This window comes from Chlorocebus sabaeus, chromosome 18, assembly GCF_047675955.1.
Source record: "Chlorocebus sabaeus isolate Y175 chromosome 18, mChlSab1.0.hap1, whole genome shotgun sequence".
Classification (NCBI taxonomy): Eukaryota; Metazoa; Chordata; class Mammalia; order Primates; family Cercopithecidae; genus Chlorocebus; species Chlorocebus sabaeus.
Window position 1 is genome coordinate 36,003,234 of NC_132921.1, and position 22,019 is coordinate 36,025,252.

The window sequence follows — 22,019 nt, forward strand, 5'->3', positions numbered from 1 at the left end:
TGTAATCCTAGCACTTCGGGAGGCCGAGGTGGGCGGATCACCTGAGGTCAGGAGTTCAAGACCAGCCTGGCCAACACGGTGAAACCCCCTACCTACTAAAAATACAAAAAATTAGCTGGGTGTGGTCGTGCACACCTGTGGTCAAAGCTACACAGGAGGCTGAGGCAGGAGGATCACTTGAACTCTTGCAGTGAGTCAAAATCATACCACTGCACTCCAGCCTGGGTAACAGAGCAAGACTTTGTCAAGAAAGAAAGAAAGAAAGAGAGAGAGAGGGAGAGAGGGAGGCAAGGGAGGGAGGGAGGGAGGAAGGAAGGGAGGGAGGAAGGAAGGGAGGGAGGGAGGGAGGGAATAAAGGTAGAATAAAAGAAATAAAGATAGCAGTAGAAAATAATTAAATGGAAAAAACAATAAAATAGAGAAAAACATAGTTAAAATGTTGCTCTTTGAAAGCAATTACAAAATAGACAAATCTCTAGCAAGAATTTTCAAGAAAAACATTAGAAGACAAGAACAAAATATACATTTAGGAGCCCACCATAATTATAGATTCTGCAGAAATTTTAAAATAATAGTTTCCTCCCAATAAATATGAGAACACAAAGAAATGTATACAAACTACTAAAATAAATTTAAAAATGAAAGGGCTGGGCAAGGTGGCTCACACCTATAATTCCAGCACTTTAGGAGGCCAAGGAGGGTGGATTACCTGAGGTCAGGAGTTTGAGATCAGCCTGGCCAATGTGGTGAAACACTGTCTGTAATAAAAATACAAAACCTCCCATAACGCTGGGATTACAGATGTGAGCCATTGTACCTGGCCTGCTTTTCTTTTTCTAACTTCATTCACCGGACATAAATTTCCTCTAAAAGCAGATTTATCTTCAGCCTACTAGTGTATGTTATGAATCTACGTCAAAAAGATATCTTGAAGAAGGTTTTGTTCTGGAATCTAGGTCATTTAACTCAGAGTCTATAAATTTTAATAGTAGTGACAAATTATGAGAATAGAAGATATTTGAAACTGAAAACATTAGTGATATGTAAAAAGAGACATATAGAGATAATTTGGCAAAATAGAAAGAAGACAAAAGAGTTCTATCATGAAATCAAGAAGAGGCATTTCAAAGAAAGGCTGATATTCAATATTACCAAATAATTTCAAGGTTAAAGAAAATGTTAAGCAAAAATATATTTGATAATTGAAAAGTTATTAACCACATACATTGCTGGTGAGAATATGAAAAGTTGGATAAATATTTGACAGTTTAGTAAAAAGTCAAGGACCAGGTGCGGTGACTCCTGCCTGTAATCCCAGCACTTTGAGAGGCAAAGGTGGGCAGATCACCTGAGGTCAGGAGTTTGAGACCAGCCTGGCCAACATGGTGAAACACTGTCTCTATTAAAACTACAAAAATTAGCCGGGCGTGGTGGCATGCACCTGTAATCCGACCTACTTGGGAGACTGAGACAGGAGAATCACTCAAACCTGGGAGGCGGAGGTTGCAATGAGCTGAGATCGCATCACTGTACTCTAGCCTGGGTGATAAGACTGAAACTCTAAAAAGTTAAACATACATCTTCTCTATGTTCCAGCAATTCCATTCTTAAATATTTATTTTAGAAAAATACAATCATTTATCTATAAAATGTGCCGTATAAAAAAGTTGATAGCATTTATTTACAATAATCAAAACCTGGAAACAACATAAATGCCCATCAACAAGAGAAAGGATAAGTTGGGGTCTATTCATACAATGGACTACCACTCAGCAATAAAAAGAAATGAATTGTGGCCAAGTGTGATAGCCCACGCCTATAATCCCAGCACTTGGGGAGGCTGAGGCAGGTGGATCACCTGAGGCCAGGATTTTGCGACCAGCCTGGCCAACATGGTGAAACTCCATCTCTACTAAAAATACAACAATTAGCTGGGCATGGTGGCACACACCTGTAGGCCCAGCTACTTGGGAGCTGAGGCAGGAGAATCGCTTGAACCCAGAAGGCGGAGGTTGCAGTGAGCTGAGGTCACGCCATTGCACTCTAGCCTGGGCAACAGAGTGAGACTCTGTCTCAAAAAAAAAAAAAGAATTGAAATACGCAACATATCAACCTCATATAATTTATGCTGAATTTAAAAAGCCAAGCAGAAGAGCATACGCTGTATGATTCCACTTATATGTAATGTTAAAATATAAAAAACTAAATTTTAGTATTAGAAATCTGATCAAGGTCGGGCATAGTGTCTCACGCCTGTAATCCCAGCACTTTGGGAGGCCGAGGTGGGTGAATCACAAGGTCAGGAGTTCGAGACCAGCCTGGCCAACATGGTGAAACCCCCGTGCCTACTGAAAGTACAAAAAAAAATTAGCCAGGCGTGGTGGCACATGCCTGTAATCTCAGCTACTCGGGAGGCTGAGGCAGAAGAATTGCTTGAACCCAGGAGGTGGAGGTTGCAGTGAGCTGAGATTGCACCATTGCACTCCAGCCTGGGCAACAGAGTGAGACTCCATCTCAATAAAAAAAAAAAAGAAAGAAAGAAATCAGATCAAAAGTTGTTTCTGGTGGGAGGTTTGACTGGGAAGGGGGAATAGGGATCTTTCTGGGGATTGATGAAAATGTTCTGTACCTTGATAAGAATTTTTTTATATGGATTGAAGTGTTTACTTCAGACATAAGGATTTAATTATATGTAAATTATAAATTTTATACAGGTGACCATTCTGCTATGCTTTCGAAGTTTATGTTTCAACTTTTTATTATTTATTTATTTTTGAGATGGAGTTTCACTTTTGTTGCCCACGCTGGAACGCAATGGCGTGATCTCCACTCATTGCAACCTCTGCCTCCTGAGTTCAAGCGATTCTCCTGCTTCAGCCTCCCAAGTTGCTAGGATTACAGGCATGTGCTACCACACCTGGTTCATTTTGTTTCTTTAGTAGAGATGGGGTTTCACCATGCTGATCAGGCCGGTCTCAAACTCCTGACCTCGGGTGATCCACCCACCTCAGCCTCCCAAAGTGCTGGGAATATAGGCGTGAGCCACCATGCCTAGCCTCAACTTTTTATTTTTTAATTATTATTATTATTTTTTTAAAGGCTAGTCAAGTGACGCAGTGAAAGTGGAGAAGCAACAAATTTGTGATTAAGGTTTTCAGAATAAAAAGTTGAGACCGGGAGCGGTGGCTCACGCCAGTAATCCTAACACTTTGGGAGGCCAAGGTGGGAGGATCACTTAAATCCAGGAGTTTGAAACAGCCTGGGCAACATGGTGAAACCCTGTCTCTACAAAAGATACAAAAATTAGCCAGGGGTAGTGGTGTGCCCATGGTCCTAGCTACTTGGGAGGCTGAGGTAGGAAGATTGTCTGAGCTGGGAGGTGAAGGTTGCAGTGAGCTGTGATCATGCCACTGAACTAACTCTACTAGCCTGGGTAACACAGTGAGACCCTGTCTCAAAAAAAAAAAAAAAAAAAAAAAAAGCGAGGAAAAAAATTTTTTTTAATTCCTTGTTCAGTTTCCTTGATATTAGTTTTGGTAAAGTCTAAGACTAAGACAGTATTGGCAAAGTGTATAGGAGTTAGAAAATGTGATATAAATAGATATATGCTTAGCAAAAGAAGAAAAGTGGCTTGGAAAACATCTGGGAGGCCTGAGCACTGTTACAGGGAGAGAGGAAGTAATCAGTTGGAAGGAAAAGAAAGATATTAAAATTGGTAAAGTCTAATGGGTTCAGAGACAGGATGCGAACAGATTAAGAAGATAGGTGCTTGGAACTAAACTCAGTGTTACAAGGTTGGTCCAACCAGGTTGGAATACTCTTTGCTAAAATTACTAGGATATATCATAGGGTTCTTAATTATGTTTCTTAATGAAGTGCTGTTTTGGGGGGGGTATGTGTTTATCAGCTGTTTAGATTCAAAATCAGCTTAGTCAGCTGTTTAGATACAAAAAATTTACCATCTTTCACTTTATGAGTTTACAAAGTACACTCATATACCTGATCTATCAGGTATATGAGTTCATAAAGAGCACTAAAACATTTTTCACTGGGAATGTAATAAAGACAAAGGATATATTTAATAGAATTCCTCTGGTAGAAGAGTTCAGCATGTGGCTGGAACTGGTACTTTGATATGTGGCCTTTTGTGAGTGATTACTGCACCTCCCTCCTTCTCCACTCTCCTCTAAGGGTATACAACATTACCACGTTATAAGGAAGTTGGATTCAAGTAAGCGCAGGGATTTCTTTTTAACGAGGATATATAAAGCTAGACCAGAGCAGAAATGATCACAACAGTGAAGAGAGACATGCCCTTTCTACCCTTTACCACTCAGCCATTCCTTTGAACATATATTGAATGATTATTAGGGAGTATAGATTAGAAAAAATGCCAAATTAATAATCTGGTCTGGTAAGACAAAGTAGCACCCTACTTCAGAATTCTTTCCATTGCAACTAATAGAAATCTCAAGTCAAACAACCTAAAACCTTACAAGAAAGGCATTGGCTCAAGAAAACTGGCCAGTACAGAGGAAGGGTGAGTATCAAAGTCAATGCTGAGATTTTGTGTGTGTGATCTTTCTGCTCATGAGAAGGGTTGGTTCTCAGGTTGGCTCTTCACTGTAGCAAAATGGCGAGTGTTCCACATGCCAGAAAGTCTTATCTTTAATCAGTGAATAAATGTCCTAGGCTTCCCTCTGATTGGCCTACCTTAGGGCATGGGTCCACACTTGATCTACTTGGCAAAGCCTATAAATGCTCAGTACTAATTAGATTTATATGCCCAGGTGTGATCTAATACTGTGGCCAGAATGACTTTAACAGTCCTTAATGGCTCAGGCCAGTCTAGGGCACCACCTAGAACTCTTTGCAGTCAAACCTACCCAACCCACCCAGGAGCTGCTACATATTGAGGAAGGGGCAGAATGAATGCTGAGAAGCAACTACAACGAACACTGAAGGTAAGTTTCAGTAGGGCTTTGCTTTGCTTCTCTTACTGTTTTGTGTTTATGTTGGTCCCCTTTACAGGTGTAAGCTCCTCCGTGGCAGGGCTGTATTGTACTCTATTCATCTATTCCCTGAAAACTCCTTGCACAGTGACATTCATTTAATGTCTACTAAACAATGTTAAATTCTACTGAGGTGTAAATCAAGGTTTACGACGAATAAATCAAGAGTAAGAATAAGCCAAGCTAAGCTCACAAAGTTAATGGTGGACAGATTTAGAACCTGGACATCGTTCATTCCTTCCTTTATTCATTAAACAAATACAAGGCCAACTATTTGTTAGGCATTTATCAGCCATTATAGTCTAGTGGGTTTACAATTTTTTAATAAAAAATTTTTTAAAAATTATTCATCTTTATTTTTTGAGACAAAGTTTCACTCTTGTTGCCCAGGCTGGAGAGCAATGGCGCCATCTCAGCTAACTGCAACCTCCGCCTCCTGGGTTCAAGCAATTCTCCCGTCTCAGCCTCCCGAGTAGCTGGGATTATAGGCATGTGCCACCACACCCGGCTAATTTTTTTTTCTTGAGATGGAGTTTCGCTCTTGTTGCCCAGGCTGGAGTGCAATGGCGCTATCTCCGCTCCTTGCAACCTCTGCCTCCCGGGTTGAAGCAATTCTCCCGCCTGAGCCTCCCGAGTAGCTGGATCACAGGCAAGCACTACTACGCCTGGCTAATTTTGTATTTTTAGTGGAGATCGGGTTTCTCCATGTTGGTCGGGTTGGTCTCCAACTCCTGACCTCAGGTGATCCGCCTGCCTCGGCCTCCCAAAGTGCTGGAATTTCAGGCGTGAGCCATGGCTCCTGGCCTAATTTTTGCATTTTTAGTAGAGACGGGGGTTTCACCATGTTGGCCAGGCTGGTCTCGAACTCCTGACCTCAAGGGATCTGCCTGCCTCGGCTTCCTAAACTGTTGGGATTACAGGCATGAGCCACTGCACCCGGCCAAAATAATATGTGTGTGTATGTATATATACACACATATGTATATCAAATAAACAATCACACAAATACCTACATAATTACCATGGAGACATCTCAGGAAGAAAAAGTTCAGGTTCCTAGGAGAGGTCATAACAGGGGACTCTGAATTAAAATGTGGGATGTGAGTGAGGATGGTCTTCCTGAGGAAGTGACATTTAAAGTGAAACCTGAAGGATGAACAGGAGTTAGGAACAAAGAAGAGAGTGGGAAATTATTCTTGGTTCAAGGATCAACATTTAGAGGCCTTAAAACTTAACGGGAGGCCGGGTGCGGTGGCTCACGCCTGTAATTCGAGCACTTTGGGAGGCCAAGGCGGGTGGATCACCTGAGGTCGGGAGTTCCAGACCAGCCTGACCAACAAGGAGAAACCCCATTTCTACCAAAAGTACAATCCCAGCTACTCGGGAGGCTGAGGTAGGAGAATCGCTTGAACCCGGGAGGCAGACATTGCGCCAAGATCGTGCCATTGCACTCCAGCCTGGGCAATAAGAGCAAAATTCCGTCTCAAAAAAACATAACAAACTTGCGGGGTGTGGGGGCAGAGTGGAAGGAACACCTGGAAGTGCAGTGCGGATGAAACGAGGGGTAGTGGGAAGAGGCAGTAGGTAGGAAGCTGATTAAATACGGCCTTAAAAGTTACATTGTTTTAAAGACCTTTCGTGGGTGGGTTCCACCCAATTCTTCAAGGAAATTGAACCCTGGACACCATCCAGCGATTTTTCTGACAGTCTTGAATCAGCATCTTCCTTCATCCTTTATCAGCACATTATGGGGCGGGGGGGGGGCATCAAGCTTCTATCTACTTACTCTGCCTTGGTGTTTGACTCTTTCCTAGCTATCAGATTTCCCTGACTTTATAGCATGGCCCTTCTGAGCGCTCTTATTTCACTTCTCCTCCAACCCTCACTCTCCCAACTCTGCAGTCCGTGACCGTCAGGTGCCCTTGAAAGTCAGAAAAACTCGGCAAGGTTGGTACTTGGAGGACATTAGCAATTCAAAAAGGTGTCACACAACCTCACCATTAGATGGGAACAATAGCTTACCCATATTTAGATAATTCCGCCACAACTACTCTGGGGGATGGTTTTATTTGAGGCGGCTTTTCCGTCCATAGCTACCGCGTGAAGGGCAACGTAAGAATCTTCCCGAATGCTCCTGACACGCGTCCCGGCCGCCTCTTCTTCCTCCCCGCCACTTCCCCAGGCCAGGCCCGCGGATAACGCCTCATTTGCGACCCAGCTCTAGGCAAGTCCGCAGGGGCCTCCGCCGGGGAGGGAAGGCACGACGCGCGGCCAGGCCGCTGGGTAGCACGCCGGGGTAGCTGCGGGCCGGCGCGCGCCGTCGCCGGGCGGACGGAAGGCGCGGGCGGAAGGCGGTCGCGCGGGTGGGCAGGGGGCACCGCTAGGGGCGGGGCTTCGGCGCGTCGGGGGCGGGGCTCCCGCGCCGTTCACGTGACGGGCCCGGCGGTAGCGGCGGCGGCCGCGGCGTCTTAAGCGGCGCCCAGTGCAGGATGGTGCTGGAGGCGGCGGCGGCCGTGGTGGCGGCGGCGTCGTTGGAGGCAGCGGGAGTGGGTGCGGCGGCAGCGGCGGCGGCGCCCGCGGGTGGTATAAAATGGCGGATTTCGAAGAGTTGAGGGTAAGCGGGGGCGCGGGAGTGGAGAGCGGAGGCCGCGGGGGAGGGGATGGGAGAGGAGGTGGGGAAACCGCAACGTCGCCGGCCGCAGCCTGCTCGTGCCTCCGGGGCCGGTTGGCGGAGCCCTGAGCCCCGGCCCGCGGACGAACGGGCGCTGAGCGCGCGGGGGAGGGGAGCGGTCCGGCGGAGGGCACGCGGGCGGTGCGGGGGCGGCGGGCCTGAGCCGCGGCGAGCCGGCCCCTGAGTGCTGCCGGTGGTCCGCACACCTGGCGCGGGGGGCCGGGGAGCCCTCCGGGAGGGTCACATGGGGACCCGACATCCCGGTTAGCAGTGAGGGCCGAGGTGGGAAGCAACGTTTGATCTCCCACGTTCACCGGGGTGTACGTGTCTGTGGCGATTCGCAAGTCTGCATGCTACTCAGTTGGTGGAGGACTGTTTTCTGAAAGGTAAAGTTGCGTTTAGGAATCTCTCTTCTTATGGCTGATGCTACTGTTTAGTCAAGTCTGTCACAAGAAAAGGCCCCTTCTCCCACCCATGCCTCCTAACATCTTCGAGAGGAGCCTGGCGTTTGAGGAATCCTGCCTTCAATAATCGGCCTTAAACCTCGATGTTTTCTTAGTGCTGTAGTAAGAAATCTGCAAAGTCTGTGTTGTGAGGTTTGTGCACCCCTTTTACTCTTGAGGAAATATTTTTTTCTTCTTAGCCTTAAAACAAAATAACTTTATTGTTGATGCCTTTGTATAGCAGAGGTTTGGAATAGGGCTGTGACGGGGGTAGAACAGAAAAGACTGCCCCCCCAGACTGATAACCTTCAAAGTCCTTAACTAAAACAAAACTAAGTGTGACGAATGGGATGGATTTATTTTGTGTGTATCGCTGAATTACTGGCGACATTAAATGAAATGTTTACAGACGGAAACCCTGATTTTTTTAAAATGTATTTTACAGTAGAGATGAGTGTAAACTTGAAATTAAATTTACTGCAACTCGTTTGTGTAACACTTATGATGTTACGATTTCTTTTTCAAATAAGGAAGAGGAATCCGGTAAAAGGTTCAGTTTTGTATATTTATTGTTTTCCGCAAGGGATGGGATGGGGGAAGGATGTTGGCTGGTTACCTGCTTGGTGGACATGAGCAAAAGAATGTATGTTCTGCTCTAAACAGATTGTTGGAGTTTGCATAGTGCCTGCCATATTCCCTCCTATTTCAAAAATAATGATTAAGTTCCCAGTAAACACATATTAATACATGTTATGCCCCGTAGTACTTTATGCAGAGAACCATGTTTAGATAAAGGGTGTTCATACTTGATAAGTGTAAGGATTTTAGTGGCTCAGAGCCCCAGCTGTAGAGCTTTTAACACCTGTGGAGCTTTTGAAACAAGGAACCCTGAACCTCACCTCTGTAAATTCATGCATTAGATTTAGGATGGGTTGAGAAGACTGAACTCTGAGGTTATATTTATTTTTACCTGCCATCTAGTTTTAATTTTTGTGTAGTAACAGAGGTATACAAGTTTTCTAAGTTTTTTTTTCGTTGTTAATGAAAACTTTCCAGTATTTTTGTTAGACTTTTGTGAATGTTATTGGCCAAAGCTTAATGTAAAGCGGAGAATTTACTCGCTCTTACAGAGCAGAGTAAAAGCAGTCAGTGCTCAGATTGGCGTGCAGCTAGCAACTGGAAAGTGGTAGAAACCAAAGAAGCCCTTTTTCTCTTCCTTTCTGTCTTCCTCTCTTGTTTTGTGATCAGCATCATCCCCTCTTCCTGTAAATCAGCTGTCTTTACTTCTTGCATTTGTTAGAAGATGGCCCCTCTCCCACAATTCATATGAAGTGCCCAACAGAGACTAACTGGGGAGAATTTTCAGAGGAGGGAGGGGTACAGGCTGGGCACATGCAGTAAGCATCATCTGCTTTTCTTTGCCTTAACTACTCTGTGCAGACCCATGTTACCCTACACTTGAATATGAACTGTATCCCGCCCCTACATCCCATTACAGACCATAATGATGATGATGGTACATACCCATTTTAATATAGTGGTTATTCCATGCCTGGTTTTGGTCTAAGCTTTTTTTCTATACTTAATTCTCACAATGTTTTGAAGAAAACGAAGCACAGAGAGGTTAACCTGACCTAAATCACACAGCTTGAGACTTGAAAAGCTGAGATTTTTAATCTTAGACATGTAGCTTTAGAGTCTGGGCTTTTCAGAGCCCGAGCTACACTGCTTTGTTCTGGTACTTTGGGGTCTAGGTGGAGCTTCTAGCCATCATCCTGTGATTGATCCTAAATTAAATGATTGGTAACATCCTTCTTGTGTGACATTATAATAAAGGAAGAAAAACAGACTGAAAAACTGAATAGAAAGAAAAGGGGAAGAAATCTTGGATTCTCAAAATAATGGTCCTTGGTTCAAAATATATTGTGATGGTCAAGTAAATTATAGGACCAGGAAAAATTATGGGCATTAGTTTCTTGGCTAACTTCTTGGCAGTAGAGAAATTGGTCAGCCGATCTGGATGCCACATACTTGGCTGCTGATAAGCCACAGAGAAGATTTCCATTACCCTTCCAAAACCACTCATTTTGGACAAGTATAATCAGAGCAGTTCACATCCTGGCTAGTGCTGCATCTATACTGGAGGTAGGAAATTTTGGGAAAGGTCATTCTCAGTGTGGTTTGGTGACCCTTGTGCCTTTGCTTTTTAGACTTGTATGTGTGTGTGTGGCAGGGGTGGGGGTGGGTTGTTTATTAGATGAGGCAACTGTTAAGGGGTTGCCTGACCATTTCAGTTTTGGAGACTGCTATGTGAGCCGGTACCAGAGATTTTGGCTGGTCATAGCACAGTATGGCAGCTCTATACCTTGTTGCCTTTCAGTCCAGGTGACCAGAATACCAGCCTACCTCTCTTCCAGTTCTTCCGGGATAGAGAATTTGATTGGCTGAGTTTAGGTCAGGCTCTACTTCTGTTCTAATCATCTATAGCCAAGGACTTAGAGTCAAAGCACACAAACCTAATCAACAGATTATCCTGATGGATTGAAGGAAAGGAAGTGGGGAAGTTCTCTGAAAAGGGAAAATATGACCTGTGTACTTAAAGATGATTACAATAATGTGTTATATATTAGAAGCTTTCAAGGTACCAGAGAAGAAATTACTCAATTCGGCCAGGCGCGGTGGCTCTTCCCTATAATCCCAACACTTTTGGAGGCCGAGGCAGGCGGATCACGAGGTCAGGAGATCAAGACCATCCTGGCCAACATGGTGAAACCCGTCTCTACTAAAAATACAAAAAATTAGCCGGGTGGGGTGGCGGGTGCCTGTAGTCCCACCTACTCGGGAGGCTGAGGCAGGAGAATGGCATAAACTGGGTAGGCGGAACTTGCAATGACCGGAGATTGCACCACTGCACTCCAGCCTGGGCGACAGCGAGACTCTGTCTCAAAAAAAAAAAAAATTAGTTCGCCATTGCTTATTTATGGCGTCTATGTTGTTAGGAGTTGAAGGAGTGATTAGTTTGTGAATGAACAGATTTTGAATTAATGAGTTGTGAATTAATATGGGACAAGATCATAAGATTTGAGGCCTGAACTTCTGTCACTGCCGCCTTGCTTCCTCAAAAATGGTCTGGAGGGCAGGGCGTGGTAGCTCACACCTGTAATTCCAGCGCTTTGGGAGGCAGGATGATCGCTTGAGGCCAGGAGTTCTGGGTTACAGCTAGGTCTGATCCTGCCTCTGCACTCCAGCCTCAGCGACAGAGGGAGACCCTGTCTCAAACAAGTCTGTAGAAGAGCTAAGGACAGGGATGGAGGAGAGCAGGAGTTGAGTTTCTGGAATCACTTACCTCTTGTTTAACCAGAGCAGCTTTTTCTTTACCCTTATATTTCCCTTCCAGTTGCATATTTCCAATACTGTGATCTGCTGGTGGCAGTCATTCACAAAAAGGTCCCTGCTACACTTTAACCTGGTTAATCTACTTTCCCTACTTCTCATCACTCAGTGTGGAGGAGGGTTATCTATTGTAGTGAATTTTTTTTTTTTAAAGGATCTCCCTTCTGTATTCTTCATCCCCTTCTTTTCATGCATTGAGAATTTATTCTGTGTGTGTCTCAGAATGAGAGTGAATGTGCATGTGAGCATCTAGTTGTGCATTTGGCCTGAGAGCCAGCGATAACTTTATAAATAGATACTGGGTAAACCAGAGCATTTACCAAACTGGGTAAATGTTTTTGTGTCATAATTTGAAGATCAGATTTGGGTCTTTCATGCTAAGAAGCTTAAGTAATTCTGTATCAGAAGGTTTTCTGTCTAGAAGGCTTAAATGTTTGGTTTCCTTACACCTACCAGGAGTCACCATCCTGATAACTTCAAGTGCTGCTAGGATGCAGAGGGAGAATGGGAAGTTAATGGGGGATTTGAGGTTAGAGGTCCTCATCATACTCCTCTCCCCATTTATTGGGCAGGGATATAAACTAGTAGATATGATAGATATAACAGAATCTTCCACATGATTCAAAGCTATTATGGGACACAACTAAAATTTCCAAGGCTTCCCCTGAGATCATGTCTATGAAAGCACGTTCGAAACAAAATATATTTAATTTAAAGTGAAACAGGCTGGGCACAGTGGCTCAAGGCTGTAATCCCAGCATTTTGGGAGGCTGAGGTGGGTGGATCACCTGATGTCACATTTTTAATTCTCTCATTTCCATTTCTCATGTTTTTTAAATGAAAGCAATATTTGTGCAGACAGTACTGAAAAAATTCAAAATAGTGAAAGTCTTCCCTTTTCCATTAAGTTCTACTCCTGTTATGCTTTTAACCATTTTTTGTTTGTTTTTAGGATTTTATTGTTGTTGTTCCAAAAGTCTAAAAATATTATACCATGCCTTTCTTGCTATATTTTTTTCAACTCAAAAAAAATGTTTCTTAACTCTTTGGTAGATAAGAAATTTAGTTCATTTTTCCACCTGTCCTAGACTTTGATTTCTACCAGTTACATTTTTGTTCCTAATTTTGCTGTTATTTTTAACTTTTTATTATAAATTTCTCTTTATTGACCTATGACTTTTAGACAGTACATTTGGCCCTTCATGTCTGTGGATGACTTATCTTTGGTTTCAGCCAACCTTGGATCAAAAATATTCAGGAAAAAAGGATGGTTACATCTGTACTGAACATGTACAGACTTTTTTCCTTGTCAGTATTTCCCTAACATTATAGTATAACAACTATTTCATAGCATTTGCAATATATTAGGTATTGTAAGTAATCTAGAAATGATTTAAAGTACATAGAAATATGTGTATAGGTTATATGCAAATACTATGCTATTTTATATAAGAGACTTAAGCATTCTTGGATTTTGGTATCTGCAGGGAACCCTGGTACCAACCCCCTATAGATACTGAGAGACAGCTATATTTCCTCACTTCCTGGTCTTTCAGAAAAGGATATAACACCCATCCCTTTCCTTTTGGGATTTAAAAGCCAAATCTTGCCTTTGTTTTTCCCTCCTCCCCTCCTAGCCTTTGTTTTCTTTTTTCCTTTTTTCTTGAGACGGGATTTTGCTTTTGTTGCCCAAGCTGGAGTGCAGTGGCGCCATCTGGACTCACTGCAACCTCTGCCTCCTGGGTTCAAGCGGTTCTCCTGCCTCAGCCTCGTGATTAGCTGGGATTACAGGTGCCTGCAACCATGCCTGGCTAATTTTTGTATTTTTAATAGAGACAGGGTTTCACCATGTTGGTCAGGCTGGTCTCAAACTCCTGACCTCAGGCGATCCACCCCCCTTGGCTTCCCAAAGTGATGGGATTACAGGCATCAGCCACTGTGCCTGGCCCTAGCCTTTGTTTTTTGTTAGTACTATTACATTGTCAAGATTTATAGTGTTTATATAATGTTTTATAACTGTTCTAAAATTTTCTGTCCTTCTACAGGAAAATTCTAGAAATTGAGTACTAATAGCCACTCTTTTAAGTATGTATGTTGACATGAGTATTAGTTACTGTAGAACTAAGTACTGTGGAGCCATAGAGGAACTTTACTTGTGTTAAACCTGTGATCCTTAAAAAATAAATACAATAAAGTCAGCCAGGCACAGTGGCTCACGTCTGTAATCCCAGCACTTTGGGAGGCCGAGGTGGGCGGATCACCTGAGGTCAGGAGTTCAAGATCAGCCTGGCCAACGTGGTGAAATCCCGTCTCTACTAAAAATGCAAAATTTAGCCAGACGTGGTGGTGGGCACCTGCAATCCCCGCTACTCAGGAGGCTGAGGCAGGAGAACTGCTTAACCGGGGAAGCGGAGGTTGCAGTGAGCCAAGATCATGCCACTGCACTCCAGCCTGGGCGACAGAGAGAGGCTTCGTCTCAAAAAAAAAAAAAAAGAAATATAACAAAGTCCTGCTTGAATGAGGAAGGCTCACTGAAGTTATTTTTAAAATTTGATATTATAATGGATTCTCATCTTGTAACCATTCAACTTTTCTTGGTAGACTTTCTGGAGTCTTGGCTTGCCTTTTCTAATTTTGGAAGCTTTGTAGACCTGTTACCCAGCTATCATCCAGGGATTACTTCACATTGTTCTCCTGGGTTAGATCTATTGTTATTTGGATCCCATGTTTTTCCTCTTTTAGATACCTTTTTTATTTTACAGGAATACAGTCTTCAGTAGTTGTTTCTGGAAGGATATGCTGGTGATAAACTTTCTAAGTTCTTGAATGTTGAAAATGGCTTGTCTTTGTTCCTGATTGAAAGTTTACATGTGTAATTATAAATTCCTCAGAGCTTTGAAAGCTTTGCTGTGGAAATTTAAAATACTTCGTGTGCTAATGAGAGGTCCATTGCAGATCGGATGGTTATTCTCTTGTAGAAGATTGTAATCTACAATTGTAGTCTACAATCTATGGCATTTGTTTACATTCTGGAAGGTTTCTTTGATTTTGTCTTTGAACTTTTCTATACAATTTATTTCAGTAGTTATCTTTAATTTATAAGAGCTCTTCTATCATCTTTTTCATTTTTTTTTTTAAATAGCAACCTGTCCTTGATTTATGGGAAAATACCTTGAGTTTCTCTGATGCTAATTTTTCTAGAGTTCTTGAGACACTTCTCTGAATTGGTGACTCTAATAGTGGGTTTGTATTTAGGTATACTATACTAATTTTCGTCTTTTAAATATTTAAGTTATTTGATAAGTACAAAAGTTTATAACAGGTAAGGTGTCTGTAAACAAACATACATGTAATTACCAGCCAGTTTACTAATTTATTAGTGTAACTTTAGCAGAATGCCCTTTCCTGATCGTATCCACTGCAGCCATGCCCGCCTTCACCAATGAGAGTAGCTACTGTGCTGAATTTTGGATTCATCATTCCTTGTCTGTCTTTATATGTTTAATATATATGCATATGTAAAATTTATTTATTTATTTATTTATTTATTTATTTATTTATTTATTTTTTGAGATGGAGTTTCGCTCTTCTTACCCAGGCTGGAGTGCAGTGGTGTGATCTTGACTCACCGCAACCTCCTTCTCCCAGGTTCAAGCAATTTTACTGCCTCAGCCTGCGGAGTAGCTGGAATTACAGGCATGCACCACCATGCCCGGCTAATTTTTTTGTATTATTAGTAGAGATGGGTTTTCACCATGTTGGCCAGGCTGGTCTTGAACTCCTGACTTCAGGTGATCCATCCGCCTCGGCCTTCCAAAGTGCTGGGATTACAGGTGTGAGCCACCATGCCCGGCCATCCATATTTCTTAAATCCAAATGTTTGAAAATGAAGAAAAAAAAAATTGTAAATTTTCACCAAACTTACCTTGCAGAAAAACCTTGACCTGCACTGATATTGTAATCTTTGTTGATCTCACTTAATGTGAATATTTGTATGTTTCACTGTAGAGATTCTAGGAATAGAATTGCTGGTATTTAATAAGAATATGTGCATATTCACCAGTGTTGGATAATGTCAGATTATCTTCCAAAGAAGGTGGTGTCAGTGTTGGTTCTCTCCAGCAATGCAGAAGGTTTCATTACTCAGCTTTCTTGCTAACATCTACTTTTGTCACACTTCAAAAGGTTTTATTGGCTGGGCATGGTAGCTCACGCCTGTAATCCTAGCACTTTGGGAGGCCACGGTGGGTGGATGGCTTGAGACTGAGACCAGCCTGGGTAAAATGGTGAAACCCCATTTCTAACAAAACAAAACAAAACAAAATTAGCTGGGCATAGTGACCCACACCTGTAGTCCCAGCTACTTGGCAGGCTGAGGTAGGAAGTCAAGGCTTCAGTGAGCTGTGGTCATGCCATTGCACACCAGCCTAGGCAACAGAGTGAGACCCTGTCTCAAAAAAAAAAGTTTTTACCCGTTAAGTATAAAATACCACGTTTTAGTTTTCATTTTCTTTTGCTAATAGTTTGAGCATTTTTTACTATACTGATTAGCCATTCTTCCCTTTTCTCAGATTCCTATTCATGTCTTTTGCCCATGTTTGTACTAGATTTTTTTAAAAAAATTATTTCTTACTGATTTTTAATAGTTTTATTAAACTATTTGTAATAGTTTTATTATTTATTTATTTTTAATTATATTTAATATAATATAATTTAATATAATATAATATAATTATATTTAATATAATATAATTAATATAATTATATTTAAAACTATTAATAGTTTTATTAATAGTTTGATGTATGTGGTGCAAGTTTCTCCTTTCAATTGGGCTCACTTTTAAATCATTTTTATTTTTATTTTTATTTTTGAGATGGGGTCTCACTCTGTTTCCCTGGCTGGAGAGGAGCGGTGTGATCTCAGCTTACTGCACCTTCCGCCCCCAAGGTTCAAGAGAGTCTCCTGTCTCAGACTCTTGGGTAGCTGGGATTACAGGTACCTGCCACCATGCCTGGCTGATTTTTGTAATTTTAGTAGAGACAGTGTTTCACCATGTTGGTCAGGCTGGTCTCGAACTCCTGACCTCAGGTGATCCACCCGCCTCAGCCTCCCAAAGTGCTGGGATTACAGACGTGAGCCACTGCACCGAGCTTTATGCATTTTTTGATGAGTAGAAGTTCTTAATTTTTATGTGATTGCATTTATCAGGCTTTTCTTTATGGATAATGCTTTTGAACCTTGTTGAAGAAATTTTTCAACAGAGTTCTTGAAGATATTTTCTGTTATTGTAAAAGTGTAAGACATAGTTTTTTTGTTTTTTTACCTTTTCTCATTTAAGGTTTTAATACACCTGGAGTTGATTTTGTATACAGTGTGAAGTGGTGACCAAGATGCATGGTTTTTCTTCAAAGAATGATAAATTGTTCTATCACCTTTCATGCAAATTTTTTTCTTCGCTGGTTTGGATGCCATCATTCATCTCTGCTTGGGTTCTGGACTCTGGGCCGTTAGTCTGTTTTTATAGAAATTGTTAAAAAGTTACAGTAACTAAAACAAGATGATTATGCTGCTAGCACAAACAAACTTCTTGCCTGGTGAGGTGGCTCAAGGCTGTAATCCCAGCACTTTGGGAGGCCATGGTGGGAGCATCACTTGAGCCGGGAGTTCAAGACCAGCCTGGGCAACATGGTGAGACCCCATCTCTGTGTAAGATAATATTTTTTATAATAAAAAACCAAACTTCTTTTGATATATAGCATACACATAGAAAGTACACAGATCATGGAATTATAACTGGATGAAATTTCTCAAAATAATCATCAGGCAAGTCAAGAAAGAGAACATTACCAGCACTCTAAATATTCCCCTCCCCAGTAGCTAACCTCATTCTTCCAAAAACGACCTACTATCCTAACTTTAACAGATTAGTATTGCCTGTTTTTGAACTTTATGTAAATGGAACCTGTACAGTATATATACAGTCGCCTCTTGGTGTACCTGGGGGATTGGTTCTAGGACCCACCCTCCCAATACTAAAATCATGTGTACTCAAGTCCTGAAGTTGGCACTGCAGAACCCATGTATAGGAAAAGTGGGCCCTCTGTATATGTGGGTTTCACATCCTGCAAATACTGTGTTTTTGATCTGCATTTGGTTGAAAAAAAAATGTGTATAGGTGGACCTGCACAGTTCAAACCAGTTGACAGGATACAGTTGACCCTTGAATAACACAGGTTATTATTGTTGGATAATGGTCAAAGGTCAACTGTATTCTGTTTCTGTATATGTATTCTATTGTTTCTGCCTTTTTTTCCTGTTTCGTTTGTGAGATTCATCCCTAGTGTTGTCTATAGTTGTAATTGGTTCATTCCCTTTTGCTAGTGATATAGTAGAGTTCCAGTTGCTCCATATCCTTGTCTACCCTTTTGATTTTAGACACTGTGGTGAATGTGTAGTGGTTTTAATTTGCATCTCCCTAATAAGTAATGATGTCAAGCTCCTTTGAATGTGCTCATTGGCCATTTGGATTTCTTTTGTATAGTGACTTGCCAGGTCTGTTACTCATTTTTATATTGGGACATCTGTCTTTTCCATACTGATTCATAGGAGTTCATTATACATCCTGGAAACCATCTCTTGCTGGTTATGTTTTGTAAATACCTTCTCTTTTTTCCCCTGCCTTACGAGTCTTTTCAGAGTTCTGCTGGACTTTTAACCTCTCCATTGCCCTTTCCCATTGGCAAATATCTTTGGGGAAGGCATCAGGAAACTCAGCTTTGCAGTCTCTCCTTCTTTTCAGAGTCTTGGTGTCTCAGGTCCTTACTGCCTTTGTAGTGCTTCCTGCATTCAAACAGATTTTTGTTTTTTAATGTTATATTTGGTTGTTAAGCTCTCACAGGAAGAGTTGGTCTGAAACAGTCTAGTCAGTCATTGAGGGACACAGAAGTAGCATAAGTCATCCTGGCTTGTGGTTGTTCAAGGAACTTCTTGATTGTTTGCTTCTCCACATAATTTTAGAATCTCATTTTCATGTTGTACACCTCCCTCCCATACACATACGTCTTGTTGGTATTTTGATGGGAAATGCATTGAATCTGTACATTAGTTTGGAGAGAATTACATTTTGCTGCTAAGTTTTCTTAACCGGGATCATTGTAATCTCCATTTCTTTAAGATTTTTTACAACGTCTTTCAGTAAAGTTTTGTTATTTTCAGTTAAAGTACTGCAAATATTTTGTTAGATTTATTTCTGACAACATTATTTTTATAGCAAATCATAAATACTAACTTTTTATAATTATACTTTGCTGTGTATAGAAGTACAGTTTGGCTTCGTATAACAACCTTGCTATACTCCTAATTGTGATAAATTATCTTTAGATTTCTTTTGGATTTTTCTATGCAGACAGTCCTATCTGTGAATAATGACCTCTTTGTTTCCTCCTTTCCAATTCTTATGCTTTTTTTTTCTTTCTTTTTCTTGTCTTAATGTGCTGGCTAGGATCTCCAGTACAATGTTGAATAGAAGCTGTGATGGGGGCATCCTGATCTTGTTCCTGATTTTAAAGGGAATGCTTTCAAAGTTTCACAGTTAAGTATAATGCTTGCTGTAGGTGTATTATAGATAATCTTTTCAGGTTAAGGATGTTCCCTTTCTTAGTTTGATAATTTAAAAAAATCATGAATGAATTTTATCAGAAGCTTTTTCTGCATCTTTTGAGAAAATTATGTATTTCTCTTTTGTAATCTGTTAACATGCTGAGTTATATTAATTTTTTCCCAATATTTAAACAAACTTTGTGTTGCAGATGTAAATTCAACCCTGATCTGTCTGTTCCTTTTTTTCATTGGACTCAGTTTGGAGATATTTAATTTAGGATTTTTGTCTCATAATGAGTACAACTAGCCTATAATTAAAAAATATACCTTTCCTCTTCTGGAAGAGTTTATGTAACATTAGAAAGGTCTGTTTCTTAAATATTTAGTAGAACTTGCTCATAAAATTATTACTATTTTTTTCTTTGAGGAATGCTTCAATTGCTTTGGTTGTAGGACTGTTCATATTTTCAAGTTTCAAACCTGTTTTAGTAGTTCATACTTTTATAGCAAGTTGTTCATTTCGTCCACATCCTTGAATTTGTAGCATTTAGATGTTAATCTCTTATTTTCAGGTACTTGTAGTTAATATCCCCTTGTCTTTTTTTCAAATGCCTTCTTTTTTTCTTGATAATTTTTGGCTAAAAGTTTGCCAGTTTTTAAAGATTTTTCAGAGAATCAAGTTTTGGATATTGTTTATGCTCTTTAGTGTATCCTTCCCCTGTTTCATTAATTTTTGCTCTTCTTTTCTTTTCTTGTATTTCCTTTGGAGTTCTGTTCTTTTATTCTAATTTCTTAAGTTGGATGCCTGTCATTAATTTTCAGCATTTTAACCTAGTTATTTAAGATCATAAAATGTCTGCGTATTGCCTCCTTGTTGCATGTTTTGATGTGTTATATTTCTGTTATTTTTACTTGTGTTTTTCTGTTTTCCGCTGTGAATTCTTTAACTTACGAACTATTTAAAAATTTAATTTCCAAACATATGAGAGTTTCTCTAGTTGATTTGGCTATTGATTTGTAATTGCATTTTGGTTAGGCAGCATGTTTGTGTGTGATGCCAGTTGGTGTGTATAATGCCAATTCTTTGAAATATGTTTAGACTATTAAAAATGTGATCCATTTTAATAATTTTTATTTGTACATGAAGAGAATATTGCCTGGTTTTTGGTACAGTTTTATATATGTCCAGTATGTAGACCTGTTAATTATGTTGTTCAAATCTCATATCTTTATTTTTTATTAAGAGCAGAGTTAATTTTTTACTAGAATTTTGTTTTATTTTTCATTTTTCTTTGTAGTTCTATTGATTTTTAAACCATATTTTTAACATTACTAGCACATGAAAGAACCGTAATCCTGTAATCTTAGCACCTTGGGAGGTTGAGGTGGGAGCATCACTTGAGCCCGAGAGTTTGAGACCAGCCTGAGTATCACAGTGAGACCCCCATCTCTTTTTTTTTTTTGAGACGGACAGAGTCTTGCTCTGTCACCCAGACTGGAGTGCAATGGCATAATCTCGACTCACGGCAACCTCCGCCTCCCGGGTTCAAGCGATTCTCCTGTCTCAGCCTCCTGAGTAGCTGGGACTACAGGTGCCCGCCACCATGCCCGGCTAATTTTTGTATTTTTAGTATAGATGGGGTTTCATCATGTTGGCCAGGCTGGTCTTGAACTCCTGATCTCGGGTGATCTGCCCACCTCAGCCTCCCTAAGTGCTGGGATTACAGGCGTGAGCCACTGCGTCTGGCCTTCTAGATTATTTTTGTTTTTGTCAGTTTTGCCTAATTTAAAAAATTTTGCCTCACTCTTACATTTTTGTGTCCTTTTATTTCAGTTTTATCTCTTTCGAATATAATGCCATTGAATTTTAAGAAAATTAAAAATCTAGTCTGATAGTCTTACTCCTTGTAGTTTTTAAATTAAACTTTTAATGAAGATGATTGCCAATTCACTTGCATTTCTAGGAAATAATACAGAGACATTCCATGTACTCTTTCTCTAGTTTTTTTCAGTTAACATCTTAAAGACCTTAGTACAGTATCACAACCAGGATATTGACATTAACACAATCAAGATATAGACCATTTTTTCACCACAAGGATTCCTCCCTCCAAAGTATTGTCATTTTATAGTCACACTTGTTCCTGTCTCATCCAGTTCCCTCACTCTCTGGGGCCCACTCATCTTTTTCATTTCTGTGATTTTTATCTTTTCAAAAATATTACATAAATAGAATCACACAGTATGTAACCTTTTGGGTCTGGCTTTTTCATTCAACATAATTCTGGAAGTTCATCCAAGTTGTTGTGTATAAACAGCTCATCCCTTTTTGTTGCTGAATAGCTTTCCACGATGTGATTTCACTATAGTTTGTTTAACCATTCACCTGTTGAGGGACATCTGGGTTGTTTACAGTTTTTTGATAATTATGAATAAAACTGCTATAAAGATTTGTGCATAGGTTTTTTTGGTAAACTTATGCACACATCTTTCTCGGAGATAAATGCCCAGGAGTACAGTTGCTGAGTTGTGTGGTCATTGTATGTATAGTTTTTAAAGAACTTGCTAAACTGTTTTCCAGAGTGGCTGTACCATTTTACATCCCTACCAGCAATGTATGGAGTGATCCAGTTTCTCTGCATCCTCGCCAGCATTTGGTGTTATCAGTGTTTTTCATTTTAGCCATTCTGGTAGGTATCTAGTGATATCTCAGTGAGGTTTTTATTTGCATTTCCCCAATGGCTAATGATGCTAAACATATTTTTATGTGCTTATTTGCCATCTGTAATATCACCATCCATGACATGTCTCTTTGTGTCTTTTGTCCTTTTTCTTTTTTTTTTTTTTTTTTTTTTTTTTGAGACGGAGTCTCGCTGTATCACCCAGGCTGGAGTGCAGTG

General features: G+C 40.8%; 2 protein-coding genes across 12 annotated transcripts in view; one reads left to right on the forward strand and one right to left on the reverse strand.

The window, feature by feature from the left end:
- KATNAL2 (katanin catalytic subunit A1 like 2) overlaps positions 1-7,327 on the reverse strand; it is a 126,887-nt gene extending 119,560 nt beyond the window's left edge. For both annotated transcript variants that reach the window (XM_007974122.3, XM_037982353.2), the window contains exon 1: positions 7,035-7,327. The gene's annotated coding sequence lies outside the window, so the exon portion shown is untranslated. The remainder of the gene's footprint in view (positions 1-7,034) is intronic.
- Positions 7,328-7,439: 112 nt separating this feature from the next.
- Positions 7,440-22,019, forward strand: part of PIAS2 (protein inhibitor of activated STAT 2) — a 115,564-nt gene continuing 100,984 nt past the window's right edge. For 2 of the 10 annotated variants that reach the window (XM_073006334.1, XM_073006333.1), the window contains exons 1-2: positions 7,464-7,626; positions 21,701-21,809. Coding sequence is in view for 3 of the 10 variants with exons in the window: in XM_007974115.3 (XP_007972306.2) it covers positions 7,603-7,626 (24 nt within the window). In the remaining 7 variants the exon portion in view is untranslated. Of the gene's footprint in view, positions 7,627-7,946; positions 8,070-19,004; positions 19,111-21,700; positions 21,810-22,019 lie in introns of those variants that run through there. The other 8 variants (XM_073006338.1, XM_037982352.2, XM_073006339.1 and 5 more) reach the window with 8 other exon arrangements.